Source organism: Electrona antarctica (genome assembly GCF_951216825.1).
Source record: "Electrona antarctica genome assembly, chromosome: 24".
Taxonomy (NCBI): Eukaryota; Metazoa; Chordata; class Actinopteri; order Myctophiformes; family Myctophidae; genus Electrona; species Electrona antarctica.
In genome coordinates, this window is record NC_136803.1 from 5,944,498 (window position 1) to 5,969,600 (window position 25,103).

At 43.3% G+C, this 25,103-nt stretch overlaps 1 protein-coding gene across 1 annotated transcript in view; it reads left to right on the top strand.

The window, feature by feature from the left end:
- The window catches only part of LOC306917188 (rho GTPase-activating protein 20-like), a gene marked incomplete at its 3' end in the record, with an annotated part of 37,781 nt that overhangs the window by 7,170 nt on the left and 5,508 nt on the right, over positions 1–25,103 (top strand). Inside the window, exons 2-14 of the mRNA XM_079495321.1 lie at positions 6,738–6,823; positions 10,170–10,343; positions 11,091–11,243; positions 11,794–11,835; positions 13,017–13,101; positions 13,306–13,383; positions 14,118–14,184; positions 15,440–15,625; positions 16,627–16,805; positions 18,181–18,345; positions 21,287–21,399; positions 23,868–24,057; positions 24,600–24,714. Of these exons, the coding sequence (XP_079351447.1) occupies positions 6,738–6,823; positions 10,170–10,343; positions 11,091–11,243; positions 11,794–11,835; positions 13,017–13,101; positions 13,306–13,383; positions 14,118–14,184; positions 15,440–15,625; positions 16,627–16,805; positions 18,181–18,345; positions 21,287–21,399; positions 23,868–24,057; positions 24,600–24,714 (1,633 nt within the window). The remainder of the gene's footprint in view (positions 1–6,737; positions 6,824–10,169; positions 10,344–11,090; positions 11,244–11,793; positions 11,836–13,016; positions 13,102–13,305; positions 13,384–14,117; positions 14,185–15,439; positions 15,626–16,626; positions 16,806–18,180; positions 18,346–21,286; positions 21,400–23,867; positions 24,058–24,599; positions 24,715–25,103) is intronic.

The following is a 25,103-nucleotide window of genomic DNA, read 5'->3' on the forward strand; positions in this document are numbered from 1 at the left end:
AACGTGGGACGCTACATTTAGGTGTTTCAGTGTGCAAGCAGAACAGCTCCTGTACAGTTATACCTTCAACGTTGGCACACAGTAACACCTAAATGAATTCAAGCGCGTCCACCACAACTAACATTATTACCTTCAGCTGCGTTTAACCCATACTGACCATTCTAAAAATGTCTTCTACATCCTGACAGTTTTCTGAAAAAGCTATGTTTCTATGTCAGTCGTTCTTCGATTTTTCAAAAATAGCAGACCTACAAGCTCGTAGCGCGCCACTCGGTGGCGCGCTACGAGCTTGTAGATCTGCTATTTTTCAATAGCTAAAGCATAACGTGATGCTAACACCAAAAGGGGTTCCCGCCCAAAAGGGGTTAGTGTCTGTCTGCTCGACTATATATTTTAATTGCAAAACCCGTGTCACATAATATGTGTTAAAAAGAATCCCGGCATGGCGAAAGGGCAAAAAAAGGAATACAGACAGAGAGGGTATTTGTGAAAGAAGAAGAGAAGAGAGTGTCCTCTGACCATCAAAGCTAGCCCATAAAAAGTGTGTCAGGGGTATAGTGACCGGATGGGAACCGCAAGGTTCTCAGTTCCACTTCCCAGAGTTAGTATCGAAGTGTCCTTGAGCAAGACTCTGAATCCCCAAGTGCTCCTGATGTGCAGGTTGGTGCCTTGCATGGTTTCCTACTTTCCTCCGGCATCGGTGTGTGAATGTGTGTGTGTGAATGTAATGCACAATCTCTTTACAGCACCATGGTTATGGGCGCTATATAAATGCACCATTAACCATCTGGCTAATCTTTACGTCTCTAAATTCCTCCTATGTCATGATGCCGGCCGTCGTGACGTTTGGAGGCCACGGCAGGCGGCTGATGCTCTGATGGATGAGAGGAACGTTAAGAGAGCTTATGTAACGACGACAGAGAGAGTGTGTAAACATGAGCCAAGCGTTGTGTGAATGCCTGTCTGCCTCTCTCTCTCACACCCAGCGGTGAATGCCTGTCTGCCTCTCTCTCTCACACCCAGCGGTGAATGTCTGTCTGCCTCTCTCTCTCACACCCAGCGGTGAATGTCTGTCTGCCTCTCTCTCTCACACCCAGCGGTGAATGTCTGTCTGCCTCTCTCTCTCACACCCAGCGGTGAATGCCTGTCTGCCTCTCTCACTCACACCCAGCGGTGAATGCCTGTCTGCCTCTCTCACTCACACCCAGCGGTGAATGCCTGTCTGCCTCTCTCTCTCACACCCAGCGGTGAATGCCTGTCTGCCTCTCTCACTCACACCCAGCGGTGAATGTCTGTCTGCCTCTCTCACTCACACCCAGCGGTGAATGCCTGTCTGCCTCCCTCACTCGCACCCAGCGGTGAGGGTGTGAGGGTGTTTTTAAGCCCGATTTATACTGTCGCTCGTGCTTTTCAGTTATAACACTTTATCTTTCTGTTGATTGAGCTGCGATGATGTGGAAAATTAACCGATCTGTGAGAGTCTGTAGAGAACCTCAGGGTAGCGAATATCGGCAGCCATGGTAGTAATTAAATTGTATTGTATGGGGGGGCTCATAGTTTGTCTCTCTGTCTGACCATCCAAAAAACATATCCATTATTTTTCTTGTGACCTGTCAGAGGTGATATTGCAACTTTAACACATTTGATCCCGGTGACAGGTATACTTGTCCTGAATAATTACGGTCACTTTTCATTTTAAGCCTGGACTTTAGAACGGGCTGAACTTGCTGAAGGGTCTCACCTGAGGATGATCCAAGGCTGCACAGTGGCTCATATGGGCTTGACATGACATGTCTGCTATGTAACGCAGAGCCAGACTTAACCTTAACTCTTTGAGCGTTTCAAGGATTTCTATATAGTTTGTAGACTTCTCTATGGCCAGAATGGCGTTTTTGAATGATTTATTGAAAATTCTCTGTTGTGAATGTGTGACAACGAAAGACCTTCAGAGAAAGCTTGACTTGTCTGCTTCCAGGAAAAAAATGAACTGAGTTGATAAAATGTTTAGTTCTTGTGTTGGAAGCCATTTAAAAGAGCCTGCATTTACACTGTTTCTGTTTCTAGGACAACCAAAAAAAGTTATGCCCGGTTGAAGTTTTATTTTCTAAATAACTTTTTTTCTGCTGGGCATACATAGCCATGCAATATCTCATTTTAAAGGGTGAGTTGTCTAGTTCAATTAAAATAAAATAAAAAGTTTCTCACATGTACCACTGTAGATATTTTGCCATCTATAAATAGCATGGTCAGTCATGATCAATCTGACCTATCCAGCTAAAAGTCCCCATAGCTCTGAAATTGGAACATCATATAAACTCAATTCTTTTTTGGGGTAAAATTAGACATTCTAACGCACATTTTGATATATACCATGTTTACATAGTCTTACCAGTACCTTGTCTATTCATGCATGTATCTCAAAAACCTGTTATGAAGAAACACAGTTTTGATAAAAAACACATCCAAGGACATTGTTTTGATATGACTTGGTGCCCATGATATGTATCAAAATATAGACTTGAATGTATACTGTATTATAAAAAAGAAATTGAGTTATTACCATCTACCGTTACAGAGTAAATCACAGTTGAAACTTGCTTAGTCATATACAATAAACCTCACAATAGTGAACAAAATAGTCATGACAGGTCTAACTCATTGTAAAAGCGTCTTTTATTTTTTACGACTACTAACATAATAAAATGATAATTACAGAAAATAAATAGGCCTACATACAAAACAGTTACTCCTCCCCTAGCTCTGATCCATAGCTCTAAATGCGCATTTAGAGCTATGGATCAGAGCTACTCCTCCCAAATGTCCCCAAACCCAGTCCTTGACGGTGTGTGTGTGTGTGTGTGAGTTAACCTGACTCCGCCATATGGGGCAGCAGAGTGTACACTGTGTTCCCCCCTCCTGCTCCCATCTGGGAACTCTCAGGCAGACTTGATGCCCGGCCACAAAACGGCCTGGCCAATCAGCAGCAGCTTCTAGCAACTTCTAGCAGCAGCTTCTAGCTTCTACTAGCTGCTGCTGATTGGCCAGGCCGTTTTGTGAGCAACTTCGCTTCTAGCTGCTGCTGATTGGCCAGGCCGTTTTGTGGCCGGGCATCAAGTCTGCCTGAGAGTTCCCAGATGGGAGCAGGAGGGGGGAACCCAGTGTACTCTCTGCTGCCCCATCTGGCGGAGTCAGGTTTGAAGATTGAAGAATTTCAATCTTGTGAGTAGGCTAAATAAAAAAAACACCCAAAAACTGCCCCCCCTGAAATGAATGAATGAATGAATCCGGTTCAGTGTCGGAGAACGCCATCGCAGTCTTGACTCTTCATCCTCCTCCTCCTCCTCCTCATCTGATGCCAGTTCTAAATATATAAAAAGAAATAAACATTTTAGCTGTAGTCAGTGCACGCTACTATTACATGGCGTTTTACCCGGCTGCTGGCGATCAATGATTTTATTGTGCAGTGTCTTTGTGGGCCGAGTCGTGGCATGACAAATACAAATAGATGCTTGTATAAGTAGTATCACGATAAAATAATATGGCAACGTTAGAATGAAACACCAATGAGTGATCGGTGGTAATGTAGCTAGCTGCCCAGGGTATATCCAGCACCATTGCGTCGCAATCATCCAGCAACATTGGTACTGGCTATTGCCCGGGCTTGTGGCCCGGCCAATAGCCAGTACCATTTGTGCAGTGTTTGTTAGCAACTACTACTAGCCAACAGCCAGTGGAATGTGGTGACGTGATGGTGCTGGATATACGCTGGGCAGCTACATTACACGCGATCACTCATTGGTGGTGTCATTCTAACGTCACCATATTATTTTATCGTGATACTAATTATACAAACATCTATTTGTATGCCACGATGCCACGATTCGGCCCACAAAGACACAGTACAATACATTCATTTGATCAGATGTTTTTGTTAGCTACGTCGATCACCTATAGTACCGACCCTTGTTATATATTCTCCGACTATGCATGTCACGATGACTAAACCAGTTAGATCTATCCATATATGGTTCTACCACATCTATCTGATATCAGCACTAGGTCGGCTCGGGCCAAATATAGGGATCGTCTTACTAGACATGTCATATTAGGGCATTTTCGAATACAATAAAATTACCTTTTAGCGAAGGCATCAGCCTTGGTGGTAACTCCGGTGGGGAGAAGAAAAAACATCGCACACGTGTAATCCGCGAGGGTGGATGTTGCAGCCCGGCCAACGGTCTGGGACTGGAGAATGCCACTGGACACGGATGGATCATTTTTCAGATTGTTTTTTTTGCGGCGACTGCAAACCTGGCTGAAAAACTCTTCCTCCAGTGCCCACCTCGGAGGAGTCAACCAACCCCCCTGTTCACTGGGGGCTGGGCGTCAGTTTCCAATAGGAAAGCATACACGTGTGTCACGTGACACGGGAATTCTGGGAAATGTAGTTGATATTTATGCTCAATACTATATACAGAGGTGCGGACCGAATTAATATATTGGTATTAATAAAAAAAGAGAACTACGGAAAATCACGTACAGGGCAGAAAAGACTAATGCAAAACTCCACGTGTTTTCCAGTAGTAATCTGTCTAAGGGTTAAAGATGGAGTGCCGTGATGTTTGTACCTTTTCTGTTTTGTACGTGTCTATGGAGTTAACATGACTCTAATAGACCCCCAGGTGTGGTTAGAATATTCAAATATGTCTTCCCTGTGTATTTTCTTTTTTTTCCTGAAAGCTGAAAGCCTTTGAGTTCAGGTGGGTGGTGCTAAGGTGAGAACCAGGTGTACTTAATGAACTGGTGGTTGTGGCCACATAAAAACATGATTTTAACACTTTCTGTACACTTATTTTTGAGTGGTGCAACCACTCCAAGGAACAGCAATGTCCGTGTTCAACTATGTTTGTGTGTGACAACTATGTTTGTGTGTGACTATGTGACTATGAGCACCAGTACCAATGAGTACCAAAAGTGGCGCTGTTGTGCCAGAAACGGAGAGAGAGAGAGATAGTGCTGCACTGCTGCCTGCTAATGAGAGAGAGAGAGGGGGGGGGGGGGGGGGATTTGCACCACTCAGTTCACACGGGTGTGATTTTTTTAAATCACGACACTCCATCTTTTAAAGTAATCAATATCCGTTATATAACTAGCTAGCTGACAAATGAAAGGAAGGCATAAGAGGGTTAATGGCGCGTTTGTGGGCCACCACGACAAGACTACCTTGCTAATATTTAATGATTTTTTTTGTTTTTCTTTTTGCTGTATACCACTGAGAGACGGAAAAGGAAGTGAGCTGGGAAACAGAATGACTGTGACATTAATTAAACCGTTACTGATGGACCCTGCTTTAACCACATGTACCCTAGCATCCCTAGGGTTAACCCATTTTGGGCTGGAACCCCTTTTGGTGTTAGCATTATGTTATGGTAAATGGTAAATGGTGCATTTATATAGCGCCTTTATCCAAGTCGCTTTACATAGATTGTGCATTACATTCACCCATTCACACAGACATTCATACACCGATTGCGGCGGAAGCCATGCAAGGTACCAACCAGCACATCGGGAGCAATTTGGGGTTCAGTGTCTTGCCCAAGGACACTTCGGACATGTAGACAGGAGGAGCCGGGATTCGAACCGCCGACCCATGGATCATTGGACGACCTGCTCTACCTCTTGAGCCACAGTCGCCCACAGTTATGCTTTAGCTATTGAAAAATAGCAGATCTACAAGCTTGTAGGTCTGCTATTTTTGAAAAATCAAAGAACGACAATACATAAACATAGCTTTTTCAAAAAAACGGTCAGGATGTAGAAGACATTTTTAGAATCGTTCACAGGTCAAATTGGGTTAATGTTAAAGGGTAGGGTAAGTGATCTTTTTTTGGTTAAAACAAAAAGTTGTTTGTTAAAAGGTTAAATCACTATATTCTGATAATAATCATTGCTATATAGTGTTTGTTCAGTAACAGGGGTCTCCCTGTCTCTCCAGCTCTTCAATAAACAGAAAATACATTTTCAAGTCGGGGACAACATTTCAGCCAATCGGGAGAGAGTAGCAATTTATCAGCGTAGTTTAAAATGCATTTTCTCTTTAATAAAAAGCTGGACAGACGTGGAGACTCCTGTTATTGAACAAACGCTAGTCTATAGCAATGAGTACTATCACAATATGGAGCTATTTAACACTTATTTTAACCATAGATAATCACCTACCCTGCCTAAACATCGCTATCATTCAGTGAAAACAGCAGATCTACAAGCTCAACGGGACACAGTGAGATGGTAGATTGGCTATTTTCAGGAAAGATGTTAAGTGTAGAGAGAAAACCGGAAGGGACCCTGCAGGGACCCTGTAGAGACCCTGTAGAGCCCTGGGGAACTCCAGCATGGGGTTTAATCTTACTGAATCACTGGTTATTTTACATCATCCGTCTCTCTGGGCGGCGGTGGCTCAGGGGTAGAGTGCCTGGATGGTAACCGCAAGGTTGCCAGTTCAAACCCGGGCTCCCCCAGAGTTACTGTCGAAGTGTCCTTGAGCAAGACACTGAACCCCTAATTGCTCCCGATGTGCTAGTTGGTGCCTTGCATGGTTTCCGCTGCCATCGGTGTATGAATGTGTGTGTGAATGGGTGAATGTAATGCACAATCTCTGTAAAGCGCCTTGGATAAAGGCGCTATATAAATGCACCATTTACCATTTACCATTTATCTCTGTCTCTCCGTTTCTTTAGAGAATGAAGTCGCTGAGTCATCGCCGCCAGTCGGCTCCCTCGATGGTCATCACCAAGGCTCTGACCAGGTCCAGGACCCTTTCCAGGTATGGTGCAGTGTTCCCACGCATACTGTATGAAATTCATTCCTGGAAATATTTTGAAATGAGAAGGAAAAAAAAAGGTTTGGAATTTATCAAGGGCCCTGGAAAAATAGTTGTTTTTGGCTATTGGTTTTGTTAATAAAAAAATCCAAAACATGTATAACATTACACAAATTCATATGTAGCCTAACATAAGTCGTTATTCGCCAAACTCTTTGGGCATTGCACATAGGAAGTAAGAGACTCATTATTGAGCTGAATGAATGTTATATACAGTAGGCCTGGAATTTGGGTTAACTACTCTGGAAAAGTTTTGGAAAGGTTTTGGAAATTCATTGGTAAAAAATGTGTGAACCCTGATCGTGTCCTTTGTGGGACAAGTCTTAGGGCCGATTCATACTCCTATTTTACCGCTGTAGTGCCGAAATGATTTTGGCTCGTCAGAAAATTTCAGTAGCACCGAAGAGCCGAATTTAGGACGGTACCCCAAAATGTGCAACCAACTGTAAATGCAGTCATTATAACGCCATTAAGGCCCGCCAAAATACATTTGTGTCAACAAAAACTACTTTAGATTTAGTCGACTAGAATCACATAGTACTTAGTCGGCTAAAACTAAACCTTTTCAGATGACTAAAATATATAAATAAATTGCTGTCAAAATCAACACTGCTGGGTGTGAATCAGCTGATTGAGAGCTGTCTATGTAGTAGAGGTGGGACGATTCACTTACCTCCCGATTCGATTTTGATTGATTGATTTATTAACAGTTTGCAGAATTACAGTACATTTCAAGTACAACTCAATACAGAAACTGTTAACAGTGAGTGGACGACACCATAAAGCATTACACTTGTTTACGATAGGGCCCACCATTTTCAATTCATCAAAACATTTAGAGACGTACGAATATACACAACTATATAGTCAAAAATAAATCATCATAGGAGGTAAAAAGGGAAAATAAATATATACAGTGAGGGGAAACAAGGGTGGGTGGATAGTATACGTGGGTCGATACGATCTCCATACCTAGGGTGCAGATTAAATGTATAGTGTGATTCGTAATTATATCGAGATTCGATATCATGATTTATTCCGATTTACGTTATTTAAGTTACTTTACTTGTTTTATACTAGAACATTTTAAAACAAATATAAACAATATAAACCATGAAAAGTCGAATCAGGTTTACTGCTTACAGCTTACTTCAGAACAAATCTGAAAAAACTAACCTAAAAGTATAGTTAAAAAAAAAAGAAGAAATAACAATTTGAACTAACAATTAAAAATTGCGATATTTGAGTGATTTGTTTTGCCCGCCCCTACAATGTACACCCTTGCTAATGTGCACTGAAGTGTTGATGAATGGCATCTTATCTAAGCCATAATAAATCATAATGAGTTCAGTGAGTCACACGTACAGAAAGAAGCCGTAGCATGGAGAACAGTGAGATTATGTCTGCTAATCATCTCACACACTTTACAGAGCAGATTAGTGGAGGCAATGCTTATAATGTAACACTCACACACACACACACACATATATACCGTACGTACATTCGTACATACACTAAACTGCTGGAGTAGCTGAGTCCGTTCAGGTACATAATCCCTCTGTCTGTGGCCAATCCTATCAAGCGATAAGGGCTCTATTAATCCATTTTGGGCGGGAACCCCTCTTGGTGTTTATAGCATTATGCCATGCTTTAGCTATTGAAAAATAGCAGATCTACAAGCTCATAGCGCGCCACCGAGTGGCGCGCTACGAGCTTGTAGGTCTGCTATTTTTGAAAAGTCGTAAAAATGTGGTGCAAATCTTTCAATATATATTCCCGAGCGAACATTTTTAACTAAAATATTGGCTTCTGGGGGGTCCCTGGAACTACATATTTTGAGATGGGGGTCCGTGGCCCAATAGAGATAATTCTGGGGGTCCTTGACATGAAAAAGGTTGAGCACCACTGGCATAGAAACATGGGTTTTTCAGAAAAATGTTCGGATTTAGAAGCCTTTTTTTTAATCGACCTCAGTCCACAATGGGTTAATAGGCCTGGCTTTAATAGACCGCGTGGAACAGTGATGTGTGTGTGTGTGTGTGTGTGTGTGTGTGTGTGTGTGTGTGTGTGTGTGTGTGTGTGTGTGTGTGTGTGTGTGTGTGTGTGTGTGTGTGTGTGTGTGTGTGTGTGTGTGTGTGTGTGTGTGTGTGTGTGTGTGTGTGTGTGTGTGTGTGTGTGTGGACCTAATCCACCACCCTGCTGGGCTGGTCCACGCCTCACCTTTCACATCGGAAGCTATAGTCTCACGTAGCCAGACAACTATTCCACAACCTCTGAATGCTATATAGAGTTTGGAACTGAACTACACCTCCGTCAAATCCGAGCAAGGAAGCTGCTATTTCTCGCTCACGAAAATATATTTTAAAATATCTTTACATTTTATTTTTTTTAATATCAATTTCTGATTAGATGATTTCTATTGATATTAGACTGTAAAGACTAAACGGAAGTGGGGAGGAGGCTTCACTTCCGCTTTATCGCTCACTCATGATCAGAGCTTCCGTTGCTCCAGACTGTATGACGGAAGCATTCGAAAATTGGGAGGGGCAACAGTCTGGCAACGCGAGGCTACATTGGAAGCACACAAAAAAAGAGAGAAGGGGATAGAGAATACAAATATAAATTGAAGGTTCAGTAAGTATATTGAATGTGTTTCTACCAGCTAATGCAGTCACTGAACCCTTAGCCTGAGCTAACGCTAGACATTTCTGGCCTAGATGGGAGGGCCGCGGCTCAGATTTGCGCACACCCTGGATTGGTTCACCGATCTGTCCGTCAGCCCCGGTCTCTCCTCCCCCCCCCCCCCCAGTGCAGCACTGTTATTGTGTCGACCAGAAGCAGAAACCACTGGTTGCTGGAGTATACCATTCTAACGGACTGTCAAAGTTATTTCCACAGAGTCGGCACACGTTGGTTTTTTTCTTAGACGGTGTGGTGGGTTCTTCAGCCATTCTCCTCATTTTCCTCGCATAGCCTCGTTTGAAGTTTAGGCCAGTGCAGCCCATGCATAAATCCAGGCTTTCATTTTTCGCGCAGACGAAATTAAAGCCTGGGTATCGAGGCTACTGAACCCTTGATATAAAGTATCACCACTAGAGCCCGACCAAAGCCAGATGTTTGAAGGCGACGCCAATCAACGTCAGGGATCAAAGCTTGCCTATGTGCATTTAGAATGGTGAATCAATTAATAGTCCACCCCCCCAACAAACGATGTGCATTCGCAGGCATGTAAAATAAAACGATTAAACGGTTTGATGATTACCAGCGTTGTGCGTTCTTCTGATTGCAGAGATTGCTTCCAGGCTCCCTTCTGCCCAGAGACCTGCCCATTGGTCCAGTCCTTCCTGGTGTGGTCTGATAGGGTGTTCCTCCTGCATGGCCACGCCCAGTTGAAAACAGGACTACAGACACAGGACAGACACCTGTTCTTGTTCAACAACATGCTGGTCATCGCCAAGGCCAAGTAAGTGGTTTGTGTGTTAGAGTTTTCAAACTCTGCCCGAACCCGACCAGGCCCGACCCGACGTTTTAGGGCCGGGCCGGGCATAAACTGTATGCTAATCAGTAGGGCTATTATTATAAACATGAATTTGTTTATTATAATAAAAATAATAGTTCTGTTCTGTCTGTGTATGTATCTATTATGAAGATGGTGCTGACTGGCGTTTCACTTTTACTCTGTGTAGAGTTATCAAATTATGCACAAACCCGACCAGGCCCTACCCGACCCGACGTTTTAGGGCCGGGTCGGGCCTACAATCTATGCTAATTAGTCGGGCCGGGCCGGGCCGGGCCTCGGGCCTGATCATTTAGGGCCCAGTTAGGGCCGGGCCTTAATTTTCAGGCCCGATGAGAACTCTAGTGTGTGTGTGTGTGGGTGGGTGGGTGGGTGTGTGTGTGTGTGTGTGTGTGTGTGTGTGTGTGTGTGTATGCGGTGACGACCAAACGAAGATGAAAGGAGTTTTTTCGTAATGGAGACGGACGGACCGTGAGATACGTGATGTGGGAGATGGAGCAGACTCCATCTCAAGATATTTTGTTACACAGACCTCCCAGAAGATTTGAGTTAAAAACGTTCGCCGGGAAAGAACATAAATTCAAAGATTTGCGCCACATATTCACGCTTTTTCAAAAAAATAGCAGATCTACAAGCTTAGTTTTAGTTGTGTTGTGTATATGTTTCCCCATGCATCTCTCCGTCTGTTCTCAGGTCAGGCAACCAGTTCAAGCAGAAGGCGCAGGTCCGTGTGTGTGAGATGTGGACGACGTCCGGCTGCCTGGCGGAGGTGTGTGAGGGCAGCACCAGCCCAGAGAGCAGCTTCGTCATGGGCTGGCCCACCTGCAACTGTGTTGCCATGTTCAGGTACCGTTGTGTGTGTGTGCGCGTGAGTGTGTGTGTGTGTGTGTGTGTGTGTGTGTGCGCGCGCGCTAGGGATGTTAACAATTAATCGTTAATTGATTAATCGCCGCTAAGAAATTCTTCAATTGAAATGAACAGTTAACAATGAATTGTTAATTCTGTGGTTCTATCATCGGGCGGTTTTCTGTGAATGTAATGTATTGAGGGAAATCAAGATTTTCATATAAAAAAACGCTGCTTATAGACTAACCGGTAAATCGATCGATAAGATTATCGATTATCATTTGATGTATTAATCGATCATTTGCATCCCCAGCGTGTGCAGTAGTAATGAATCACTAGCGCTCTGTCTGTTTGATTCAACGTTTGTTTGCAATAGTTTCTGCGATAGTTTACGATTTTGACGATATTACCCCCAACTTAGTTTGTACGTGCTTTATGAATTATAAGTATACCAGAAGGACATGTAGGAACAAAATGACAGTGAAACAGTGATGGTGGCTGTGAGGTTTATGCTGCTCTAATGTTCACGATGTCACCTCTGCTTCCACAGCTCCACAGACCAGAAAGATACATGGTTGTCCCTCCTCCAGAGGTAAGGGGTGTGTGCGTGTGTGTGTGCGTGTGCGTGTGTGTGTGTGTGTGTGTGTGTGTGTGTGTGTGTGTGTGTGTGGAGAGTATGCAAATATAAACTAGCTATAATTCAAATACATACAGTTCGTACAGTATATGAATCATAATTAGAGTGGATCTAATCTCACGGAGCCAGACAACAATTCCACAGTCTTCCAAAAAGAAGGGTGTTTGGAGTTTGGTGGTGGTTGTTTGTCACAGAGACTCTTTTAACCCATTTTGGGCGGGAACCCCTTTTGGTGTTAGCATTATGTTATGCTTTAGCTATTGAAAAACAGCAGATCTACAAGCTCGTAGCGCGCCACCGAGTGGCGCGCTACGAGCTTGTAGGTCTGCTATTTTTGAAAAATCGAAAAACGACTGACATAGAAACAGCTTTTTCAGAAAACTGTCAGGATGTAGAAGACATTTTTAGAATCTGATCTCAGGTCAAGGCCAATACTAAGCCTGGAGCCATAATCATTGTTAAACCTTGTTAAACCACTGAGTAGTTCGACCGAAGAACTTTGTGAAGGGGAAGAAAGAAAGTTTGTTTGAGCGTTTCTGATGGTTTAAGCTCTGAACAATTCAGAGCTTTTGGACAAAGGAACGTGCTGAGGCCTCCTGACTTGAGGGTTGGGTGTGGAGTATATATTATAAATAATTACTGACACAGGTACAGGACCTGTATTTATTTTAGTTCTTTAACCCATTCTGACCTGAGATCAGATTCTAAAAATGTCTTCTACATCCTGACAGTTTTCTGAAAAAGCTATGTTTCTATGTCAGTCGTTGTTCGATTTTTCAAAAATATCAGACCTACAAGCTCGTAGCGCGCCACTCGGTGGCGCGCTACGAGCTTGTAGGTCTGCTATTCTTCAATAGCTAAAGCATAACATAATGCTAACACCAAAAGGGGTTCCCGCCCAAAATGGGTATAATAGTTATAGACATACAATTGTATGGTTCTAATTGTTAAACATTTAATTGAGTAGTGAAGCATGTCCTCGTGCAAAGTCTATTACAAAGAATGGTTTCACTGAAATCTTATTCATAACTGTGGTGTCATTTTGTAGTGGAGTTGTCATGTATATTTTGTCCACAAAGTAAGAACTTACATATTCCTTATTGTCTGGTCTGTGATTTCCCTCCTCTCTTCTTTAGCCGAATTAAAGAAGAGAAAGAGAAGGAGGAGCCTAAAACCATCCCTCTCAAAGTCTACGGGAAGGGAATCAACAGCTTGGCTGATGTAGGTTTGCTGTTACACTGTGTGTGTGTGTGTGTGTGTGCGTGTGTGTGTGTGTGTGTGTGTGTTTGGTAGTACTTAGCTTATGTGAGCATGTGTGACTGTGTAGTATTGTAGACATTATGCTCGGTTCTATTGGCTTCGATGCAGAGTTCCCTATCAAGCCGCTATTCAATGCTGTTATATTATATCTTCTTCCTGGTTCAGATCAAAACCCTTGCAGTCAGTAACTGTGATTCAACCAATGAGGTGGTCCGATTGGCCCTACAGCAGTTTGGCATCGCGGTGAGTACCTGGGCTCAAGAAGAGGTTACATCAACCTGGGCTCAAGAAGAGGTTACATCGATTCACCACCAGGGAATTCCCTTTTGGATGATTGGTAGAGCAGTGGTTCATGTGGGAGACCGGGGGTTAAAATCCAAATGGAAAGAAAGCCCCCTTCGGCTTTTTGTTATTCTTTTAGCATAACCTTTACCTGTACTGTTAACTATAACCTTTACCTGTACTGTTAACTGGACCCAAGGACTGACTCCTTGGGCTATAAACGTCCATAGACACTTTTCCAAATTCGACGACCTCATCACATTTGTGATGACGGCTGTGGCCGTTTTTAGACCAAGGAGTGTTTTTCGTGCAAAACAAATGCTTGCAATGGATTCAGGATCATGAAAACCCCCTAGATTGACCCGTCACATGCTACTTAAAGCAGATGAAATCTTGTACATTTTGCCTTATATAAGTTGTTAGTGGTACCCCAACTTTCAGCAGCTGTCACAAAGTTTCCCAAGGGAGTTTTGGCTTGGAACAAATTGAGAGTTGATTTAGCTAAATTTCCCTAATTACACCCTGTCCCAGTTTCTAAAATAGTTCCTTGTTGTTGTTTTCAGTGGTGGACAGTGTATACTCAAGTGAATATGTTCTAAATTAATTTTAGAACATTTCACAATGCAACATTTCCAGTTGTTTAGTTGCTATCCACCACTGCTTGTTGTTTTTAATAAAGTACCTCTGTTTCTTAGGGCAACGTGAAAGACTACCAGCTGTGGGTTTTCTCAAAGAGGGACAACGCGCCCTACCCTTTGATTGGTCAGTGAGTCTCCTACTGTTCATGATGTCCAGTACCTTTCTGAGGGTCCTCCATTTTGTTATCCGGAGAGATTAGATTTGTTTAATCCCTATATTCAGTTCCTATAGGACTGAATATAGACTCTATTATCCCATTAAGGGCTGATTCATACTCCTATTTAGTCCCGAACAATAGTCGGTTCTGGAAAGGTCTAGGGCCGACTTAAGTTAGCCTCTAGAAAAGTCAATTCATACTCTCTCACAGCTAGCGCTGAAGTTGCTTTTAAATATTGGAGTTTTGTGGCTGGTAAATGAGCTTCGCAACGTGGATACAGTATCTGACTGACCCTCACTGTCGCGGTGCGTGTTTATTTGTGTATCCTAGTATAGGTTTGTAATTATTTTAGACAGTAATTGTTTTATTGTTGAGAACGAGTTTATGTTTATGTTTATTTATTTGATATGGACATAACAATTACATTGCTCATTGCACAGTTGTACAAATTGTAGATGCATCATTTACAGTGTGTTAGCACATGTGCTAATTTTCACCACTTGTCCACAGGAGACTTTTCTAAAAAATACTATTTAGTTTAAAAAAAAAAAACACCCAATCAAACAAAACATTATACATTCTAATAATAGCAAAATTACAGTACCCATTACATAATCTCAAATACACAAGTAAACAGTGTGAGAGGAGTGTGAGAGGAGGGTGGAGGACAACAACACTGCAGCCAGATCTGCCCGCTCTGCGGAGCTCACCTTCCAGCCACAAGCATTTGGAAGTTGGCTGGTCTCTTCCAAACTACCTGTTCCTCCTTGTCTTCAAGGCAGACAAATTGAACTCGAAGCTGGGCTGAATGAATGAGGAAATACCGCTCTGGTGCCGAAATGATTTTGGCTCGTCAGAAAATTTCAGTGGCACCGACTCATAGCTTGTAGATCTGCTATTGTTTTAACAATCCTGAAAACGTGTGCAAATCTTTGAATATCTATCCTGTCACAGCGAACGGTTTTAACTCAAATATTTGCTTCTGGGGGTCCCTGCCCTGGAACAAAAATATTTTGAGATGGGCATTCGCGTCCATATACATATCATACATGAAACATATCATTTTGAGGGTCTTTGATATGAACATTTTTGAGAACCACTGATATAGAAACATTAGAAGACATTTTGTAGAATCTGGTCCCAATGGGTTATTCCTCCCTCTTTGTCTCTCTGTTGTCTCCTTGTCTCTGACACCATGTTGTCGCTCCTCTCCTCCACCAGGTCACGAGTTTCCCTTCAGTATCCAGATGGGTCATGTGAGAGAGCCGCCGTCTCAGGGTAACAAGGACGCAGTACTGACCCCCGACAGACAGATGGCGGTGCAGGCAGAGCTGCTGCTGCAGGCTAACAAGCAGTGCCAGTTCATTCTGAAGCGGCGCCCCGCATCACAGCAGCATGAAGCCATAGGTGATTTCATAGACTTACAACTCCGTTACAGACTTCCTATTGTCCAGTTACGCCAGAGCTGGGGTTGTGCCGTGATCGGCCAATCACGTCATTTTCAAATGATCGGAATCGGATTGGGGAAAAAAAAGAAATGTGATCGTGACATCCCTAGTATCAATATTTTATCCATATCATGATATTAGACTGGATATTGTCTGTGATGTTTTATATTGTACTATTGTGATATGGCAAAAGTGTCCAAATCAAATCATCGGAATCGGATCTGGGGGCAAAAAAACACGCGATTGGGGCATCCCTAACCAGAGCAGTTTGAGACTTGATGCCTTGCTCAGAGGTACTTTTTTACAAAGTAGTTTAAAAGGAGAGTTGGATGTTTCTCCTCTCCGCTGATTGTCACACAGCTAGCTTTGGAAATGAACAGGTGACAATTACTCTGGCTTGGCATTACCTTCTCAAAGTGAGGTCTAAGGATCTGTAACTCTTGAGAGTGTACGAATGTACGTTACTGCGGCATTTGGTTCAGTTTGTACACAAGAGTTATGGGTGTAAGGTTTGTCTAACCCATGTTATGCTTAGCTGTGATTGGACCATAGCAGTTTGGGACAATTGATTGTAAATCGCTTTAGAAGTAGATCGGGAGTGGCTTATTGTCGGTATCAGCCGGTAACACGTGGGAGTCTGTCCCCATTACAACGCACTATAGACTCCTAGGAATTTGATTCCGAGGTGGACCACCACACCTACCATCAGCTCCCAGTACTTCCTGCATGACTTGCCACCCCCAAGCCGTGCTACTCATACGCTGAGATGGCGGTGCCCGGGATCGAACCCATGACCTTGTGGTCCAAAGGGGAGAGCTCTACCGACTGAGCTACCTGGACACAAACTTAAACTGTAGACTAAACCATGACAATGCTATACTACACTTTAGGAATAAAATCAATGACCTTAGGAATAAAATCAAATAAAAAATAACAGGATATTGCGTTTGTTATTTTCAGAATTGTCTCAGAAGCCCTTCAAAAGGAAGCGTTCGATCATCAATTGGGCCTTCTGGAAAGGCTCCTCCTCTCAGCTCGACGACTCCTCCATGTCCCTCTCGAGTCCCGCCTCCGGCTGCCTCTTTGGCCAACCGCTGAGCTCCGTTTGTCTGGAGGACGCTCTGCCTCAGCCAATCATGGTGAGCGGCTGCAATGGACTGACGTAATTTAAGTGACTATTATTGCTGTGTTCACACTGGCAGATGCAAAAGATACAAAGCTACACAGCGTATTTGTAGCTTTGTATCTTTGTAGCTAAAGTTGAAACCAGCTCAACTTTGTTGTAGCTTTGTAGCTGTAGCTGGCGTAAACAGCCGGTAGATCCTATTGGTTCACCGATCTGTGTGCCCTCAGCCCCCTCCTCGAGTCCTCCCCTCCCCGATAGAACACAGCGGAGAACACTGACAACACCAAATTTGGAGCGACACTCCATTGTTGGTTAGCGAAGTTCAAGGTTCACTTTTCTGGCTCGTTTGCCCAGGCTTTTTGAGTGGTGCAAACCACTCCAACAACTGGCTTTGTACCCGTGTTTGTTCGTACCAAAAAAACGAGCATGGTTGCTATGGTTAGCAACCAAAAACATGAGCATGGTTGCTATGGTTAGCAACCAAAAAAACGAGCATGGTTGCTATGGTTAGTATGTGACGTCACTGACATAGCTGATCAGACTATATAAGACCTTGCACCACTCAGTTCACACGGGTGTGATTTTTTTTCTTCTAAAACAAATGTTTTAAAGTTGTCGATGCCGCCTCAATATCATGTTGGTTAGACTGTATGAAAAAAATATGTATATCTTTAAGTTTTTCAAATCAACTTTATTGTTGCTCCACTGCCAGTCTTTGGGCATTGCGCATAACTGTAGGAGTAAGAGACTCATTATTGCGCTGAATGATTGTTATATATGCCTAGTAATGGCCAAGATATTGGGTTAAATACTCTGAAAAAGTTTGTTACTGTTAACAGTAAACTGTACTATACTGGATGTCGCTCTTTTCTTTTTTTTTTTCTATAATATTTATCCCACGATTTTGTAACCCATTTTTCACCCCTGTGTCAATTATCTAATGTGATCCTGGGCTCTACACACCCTCCGCCAACCTAGTCCCCATATATGGGGGACATGGGGAGAGCAACGGACTTGAACTCATGCTTCCTTCATGCCTGAGTGTCCAAGTTGCTCCTTTGCACCTGACAGGGGGGAGTTTCCCTGGTTGGACGTAGCGTGTGGAAGGAACACGTTATTCCAACCAGTTCCTTTCCCCTCCATCAGGCGCCCCGGATGGCCAGGGGGAGGCAGTTTAGAGACCAGGATTACTGCATGTAATGCTCCCCGTGTCCCTAGGGGACACGGGGAGAACATGCAAACTCCACACAGAAAGGCCCTTTCGCCAACCCCGCCTCGGGTATTGGCACTGAGGAGGATGAAACACGCCGCCAGCACCCACAGCATCCCGAGCGGGAATCAAACCCAGGACCTTCTGATGTCGCTCTTTTCTCTCTGCATTCCTACAGGACATGCTGGTGTTCCTGTACCACGAGGGCTCCTGGACGCGGGGGATCTTCCGTCGGTCGGCCGGGGCCAAGGCCGTCCGCGAGCTGAGGGACTCGCTGGACTCTGGCTTCTCACAGCTCCCTCTGACCAGGGACCACGTGTTCATCATCTCTGGGGTCTTCAAGGTACTGCTAATAATAATAATAACCACTGCAAGAAGAAACTCAAACTCAATGTTGATAGCATTTGTAGATAACAGTAGCACAATTTTAAATTTGAATCAGTGGTGGAAAAAGTACTCAAATGTTTTACTTAAGTAAACGTGTCAATACTGCAATGTAGAAATACTCTGTTACAAGTAAAAGTCCGGAATTAAAAATTGACTTGAGTAAAAGTACAAAGTATTGGTATGAAATGAACTAACTTTTAAGTTTTGAAATGTCTAAAAATCTTTTGATAATAGCAGATCGGTTATTTTCAAATGGCCGAAATGTATATGGGGCTGAAGTGGTTAATGTCTATTTTGTAATAATAATAAAAATCTATGAACTAACTAGTAATATTTATATATATTATTGGAAATTGGTAAAGTACAAATACCTAATAATTGTACTTAATAATATTAATGTTTTTTAGAATAGTTTCTCCCTCGCTCTCTCCCTGTCAATGACACTTCATTATTATGCCATGTCCTTCATTATGACCTTGAACAAGCTTGCATGTGCCCACCCACGTGAACGCTAGCTGTCTCACGTTGGTGGCCCACCCACATGAACGCTCTCACGTTGGGCATGGTGGTTGTGTGACATTTGGTCAGAATAGTCAAACAATTGGCAAAAAATCACACCCGTGTGAACTGAGTGGTGTAAGGTCTTATATAGCCTGATCAGCTGTGGTCTGACGTAATGTCTGACGTAATGAAATCAGCATCAACCAATCAGCATCAACCATGCTCATGCTTTTTTAGCACAGACAGACAGACACGTAAACTAACAAAGCCAGTCGTAGGAGTGGTTTACACCACTCAAAAATAGGTGCATTTGTGATCTATATCGCCACAGAGCTTGTAGATCGGCTGTTTTGGCTATTGATGTACAACAAAGTATATATAGGCTTTAAGTGGTTTGCATTCTGCATCCATAAGGCTAAAGGTCAAGGTTATTGTTACCGTTGTTGAGGACTGTGTTAAGCTGTGCCCTCGTTCTGTGTGTGCATATTTCTGCATATTTAAGTGTATCATGTGTACAGTACACACATGCTTTAAAGTGCATACACTTAACTGTGTGTGTGTGTGTGTGTGTGTGTGTGTGTGTGTGTGTGTGTGTGTGTGTGTGTGTGTGTGTGTGTGTGTGTGTGTGTGTGTGTGTGTGTGTGTGTGTGTGTGTGTGTGTGTGTGTGTGTGTGTGTGTGGTTCCTCCTTTTGTGTAACAGCATTATTTAATCCGATCCTATTTTAGTCCTCGGCCCTAGAACAGGCTGTTCATAACAATGGTGGTCTTTAAAACATAATCTGGATTAATATCCATTTCCATTATAATCTGGACGGATGACAGCGAGTCATACAAACACCAGTGTTTTTTTTTTTAACCTATTACCTAACGACACATACGTTCATTCATAGAAGGACATGCATGGATTCACTGAACAGTGCATGGCTATTAGTGCAGTGGTTCTCAAACCTTTTCATGTCAAGGACCCCCAAATTTGAAAAAAAGGAAAAGAAGGCCGTACAGCCCGCAGTCACAGGCGCCTGAAGAGGCATCCTGTTTGCCGAAACGTCGGTTCAATAAAAGTTTCTTGCATCGTGACTATATGAGCTGTGCGGCCTCTTTTTCCTTTTTTCAAGTTTTATCTCCTGCGGTCAGCACCTCCCTACTACTGGTGTGCGCGCCTACCTCTTTGTTTGTTCAAGGACCCCCAAATTGGCCTCGGCCGTGGCTCAGCGGTTCAGGCACCTTGGCTGGTAATCCAGTCTGGCGGTGTGCCGTGGGTTCGACTCCCGATCCCGACGGCCTTTACTGCATGTCTTCCCCCCATCTCTCTCCCCATTTCCTGCATGTCAGCCTACTGTCTGTCCCTCCATAAAAAATTTGCCTGCGGACCCCCATTTGAAAATATATGCCAAGGACCCCATAAGAGAAGATTTTTTTACGGCTCTAGCAGTGATTTTCAACCATTTTCATTTCAAGGACCCCCAGACTGACCTGAATTAGGCTATGGTCCCCCATTTCTATCTCTGGGACCCCAATGTATATTGTAAAAGCGAAGTTAATTTAACTCTGAGAGTGTACAAATGGACCGTAACGGGTCCATTTGGTTCCATTGTACCCTCTCTGAGTTACTTCCTAGCTATCATTTAGCTGGGGTCCCCCTGGAACTCCCTCAAGCACCTTTTTCTTGGCAGCTTTGAACATTCAGGAAGAGAGATAGACATTTGGAACACAAGAAGCCCTTAATCGGTCAGGTGTTGTTCACAATCACCTTTCAAGGCAACTGATAAGAAGATGGTGTGATGTCCCACCAGAGCATGCCTTTCGTTGATAAATATAACACAGACAAAATGTTCAATGTTAGATTATGTATTTTTTTTTACAGTTGGTGTGGTTAAAACGATAATGAGATGTGACACCGTGGTGATGACCGTACGTACGTACATAGACACCCCTCAGTTGTACGGCTGTTAAACATGTTAATAAGCTGAGAGAGACCCTGCGGTTGTGCCGTTTGTGAATCAATCCTTGTAAATATCCGAAACCCCTTACTTGTGTTTTAAATAACCCTAGAAAGACCCTACGAGGGTGCTCTTTGCGGAACAAGCTTCTAAATATCTGAAACGTTTTTTTGTGGTAAAAGCCCTCAAACTTTCTTCTTCCCTGCCTTGATCTCCTTGATCTCCTTATGCCCCCCCCCCCCCTCCCCTCTCTCTCCTTCCCTTTCTATGCACAAAACATAATTCCACACACTTTTTGAATCCACCAGGCCAAAGGCATGGGGGGAGAGTATGTTTTGCACTCCGTCCGTCCGTGTGTCCGTCTGTGGGCAGCTAATCTCTGCCACCCTTGGCTTGTTTACTTGTTTTAAAACTGTGATGTGACAATAAAGATGATTCTGAGTCATACTCCACAGGACTTCCTGCGCAACATCCCAGGAAGCCTGCTGTGCTCCGACCGCTACGAGGAGTGGATGGACATATTGGACCAAAGCCAGGGAGTGGAGGAACAGGCACAGGATATACAAAGGTTGCATGCACGCATGCACAGTTGCACACACACACACACACACACTTGCTTGCTTATGGTAGTCCATCGTATCCGATGATGACTTCTACTTCTTCTTCTGGTGAGTTTTGAGGTGACTGAAGTCCAATCCGAGCGCCACATGGTTTATTGCAGTGAGGGCATATGAAGTCAGTATTAGTTGTGGCCTTGGCTGCAGTGGTCATCTTTCTCTCACACACACACACACACACCCCACACCATTGTTATAAGGTTGGGCTTATAATGTATAACGACGACATATTGAGCTGTATACAGTATGTCAGAGACATTGTAATCATTTTTAATCAGATCACGATAAGTTAAGGAAAAACGCTAACAGTTGTTCAGCTCTTCATTTACCATTTCGCAACAGCGGTAGATGCAGCCAGAGGTAATGCTTATAAAAGGGGGTCCTCCTTAACACAGCGAACGCTAACCGCGTATCCATACGTTATTAATTAATCAAGCGTCCGGCGCTAACCACGTATCCATACGTTTTAATCACTTTTTTATAGCATACTTTCATTCATCTTTTTACCCACCCGGACAATGAAGAACCATCCCCCTGTCATTGCTGCTTAGTCCCGCTCACGTGATCAGAAAAAAACAAAAAACAAACCCTCCCCTCCTGAAAACAGGAGGGCGGCCCGCTTTACGTGTAGAAGCCAGTGTAAAATGGACGCGCCCATGCAATGATCTAGTCGGTGTGTGAAAAGAATCAAATTTCACCTAACCTCGCCTCACCAGGCTTTCCCCCACCTCGGACATTTCACCCAACACTATAATACTCGATTCCCCCCTCCCCTCCTGTTTCTCCAGGAGGAGGATCTTGCGAGATGGGGGCTCTGTCTCTCGGAAAAAAACATGATGAACGGAACGCTGCCTAAACACATATGCACCGGATCGGCATTGCATAACGTCTGCAACACACATGGACAGATGCATGTTTCCTTCTTCATACTGTAGCGACCAAACGATCCCCGAGCCTACAATACTACTGTATTGTAGGTGCAATACTACTGTGGTGCAACTGTTCTCTACAGTTGCACCGCGCAACTGTAGAGAACAGTTGCACCGCTCACTTCACAGGGGTGTGATTTTTATTATTACAGTAGAAGTTTACAGACCAAACTGTAAATAAAAGGTTTACATGACTTTCTGGGCCCTATTATGCGTGTCTTAAGTACCAGGTATTATGACTTAACTTAAGACCTGGAGGCGTGGTCAATGCTGTTTGGCCACTCAGAATAGCCAAATGGCATTGATCACGCCTCCAGGTCTTAAGTTAAGTAATAAGACCTGGTACTTAAGACATGCATAATAGGGCCCTCTGTCTCAGTCCGTATATAGCGAGCTGTAGTGAATAAGTACAGAACAGTTGCAACGCTCACTTCACAGGGGTGTGATTTTTATTATTACAGTAGAAGTTTACAGACCAAACTGTAAATAAAAGGTTTACATGACTTTCTGCCTCAGTCCGTATATAGCGAGCTGTATTGAATAAGCAGAGAACAGAATATGGGACAGAGTTGCACCACTCACTTCACATGGGTCTGATTTTTATTATTACTACAGTAGAAGTTTTTTTCTTATGAAAGCAGAGAGTCTTCTGTTTCATACGGTATATAGTATTTATCGCTATAGGCCTTATTTTGTGAATATTGAGGAGTTCACGTCCATGTCTTCTCTGAAGTTATCTGGTGGGCACAAGCTGCATTCAATAACCAATTACTGTCTAACTGTAGATGGGATCAATGTGTACCGTTTTCCTCGTAAAAGTACACATTCAGGGCTTTCATTCGGTGTATAGGATGTATAGGATATTTATTGGGTTCAATTTTATATCTGCCTGTCAATGTCTCTGACTTTAAACCATCCATAACTCTGCTCGCTGTTCAAAATAACCACTTCCAGGCAAATGCAGGTGTTGCAAAAAGGTCAATATCTCCAGAATGGAACATGGTAAAATCAAAATGTATTTTTTAAATTGAAGTGGACAAGTTCAGCTTTCTTTTGATGTATGCGTGTGATTCTCACTATAAGAGAACATTTTGCTGTGGGCCCCCGAACAAGGCCTTTGTGCAATGTTAAACGGTAGCAACATCAAAATAGGCCTGGGGAGATTCTGTAGCAATCAAAGTGTTAATTGACATGGAAAGGTTTGGGAACAGTCTATATGCTATGAAACAGAAAATACAAATAAATGGTACATTTTGCAATTCAGGCATTTAAGCGGACGCTCTTTACCAGCGTGACTTAAATAAACACATACCTAGAATGCAGAGAGGGCAGTGTACTGAGTAGTGCCTCAGGAAACTATGGGATGCCAGGTAAACCAGGAACCTGAGCAACATCCTACCTACATAACCTTCTGTACATTGAAACTACAGGATAGCAGGTTAAACCAGGAACCCAGAATACCGTGTTTCACCACGTCTGTATTCCTGCAGGCTGATTGTGCGACTGCCCACAGAAAACGTTGTGTTGCTCCATCACCTCCTCTGCCTGCTGAACGGCATCCAGGGCAACGCGCTGGACAACCAGATGACCAGTTTCAACCTATCGGTGTGCATCGCTCCCAGCATGCTGTGGCCTCCTGGGACATGTAGTCCCCAACTGGAGGGAGAGATGGCCAAAAAGGTGAGCAGTGGTGGAAAGAAGTACTCAAAGGTAAAAGTATCAATACTGCAATATAGAAATACTCCGTTACAAGTAAAAGCTGGAATTAAAAATGTACCTGAGTAAAAGTACAAAAGGATTTGCATCAAAATGTACTTAAAGTACCTAACGTATAGTACACCTTATGCAGAATGTCCCATTTAAAATTAGCGTAATTTGTATTGACCTAATTCTACCATATAGCGCAACTTTCGTTCAAGAGGGTCACATGGAACTATGGTGTTGTGCTGTTGCTGGCGTTTGTGGATTAATTTATTCTTAACACATTTGATCCCGTTGACAGGTATACTCGTCCTGATGAATTCATTTTGTGCAATGCTCCCAGCGCTTTTGACGAGTAGGCTCGTCTTAAGGCGTTTGATATCGCTATAAGATTGCCTTGCTCCGTCCGCACCGTTTCTCTATGACCAACCACATTAGCTTCTGAACTAGAAAAAAATCTGAACTATCCCTTTAAAGCAGGCAGCCTGACTTTAACACAGTATTTCTCTCGTCTCCTCTAGGTGTGTGACTTGGTCAAGTTCATGATCGACCACTGTCAGCAGATCACAGGACAGAACCCCGCCACGTTGTTTGGAGGTCCTCCGCGGAGTCACAGCACAAAGGACATTCAACCAGGTACTAGGGCATTAAGCAACTAGTCGACTAGTTTACTAGTCGACTAGTAAATCCACTAGTCGACCTTGTTGGTACTAGTTGACTAGTTGATAAGAAAATTAAAAAAAAGGGGGGGGGGGGGGGGTTCCCGATTTTGAAGGCCTCAAGATCAGGTAGATTATAGTTATAGTCACCATGTACACAGTTTTTCAATGTACAAATATTGATTTCCCCAAAAAAGAAAGTTTTTTTTTTTAATTTATTTTATTTTTTACATAATAGGTAGTTAAACAACTAGTCGACTAGTAAACTAGGCAACTAGTCAACTAGTAAAAATGACTAGAAGTGAATGCCCTACCAGGTACTGCATAGTGTATATGCATAGCGTTGTATGGTTTAGAGACGGTCGC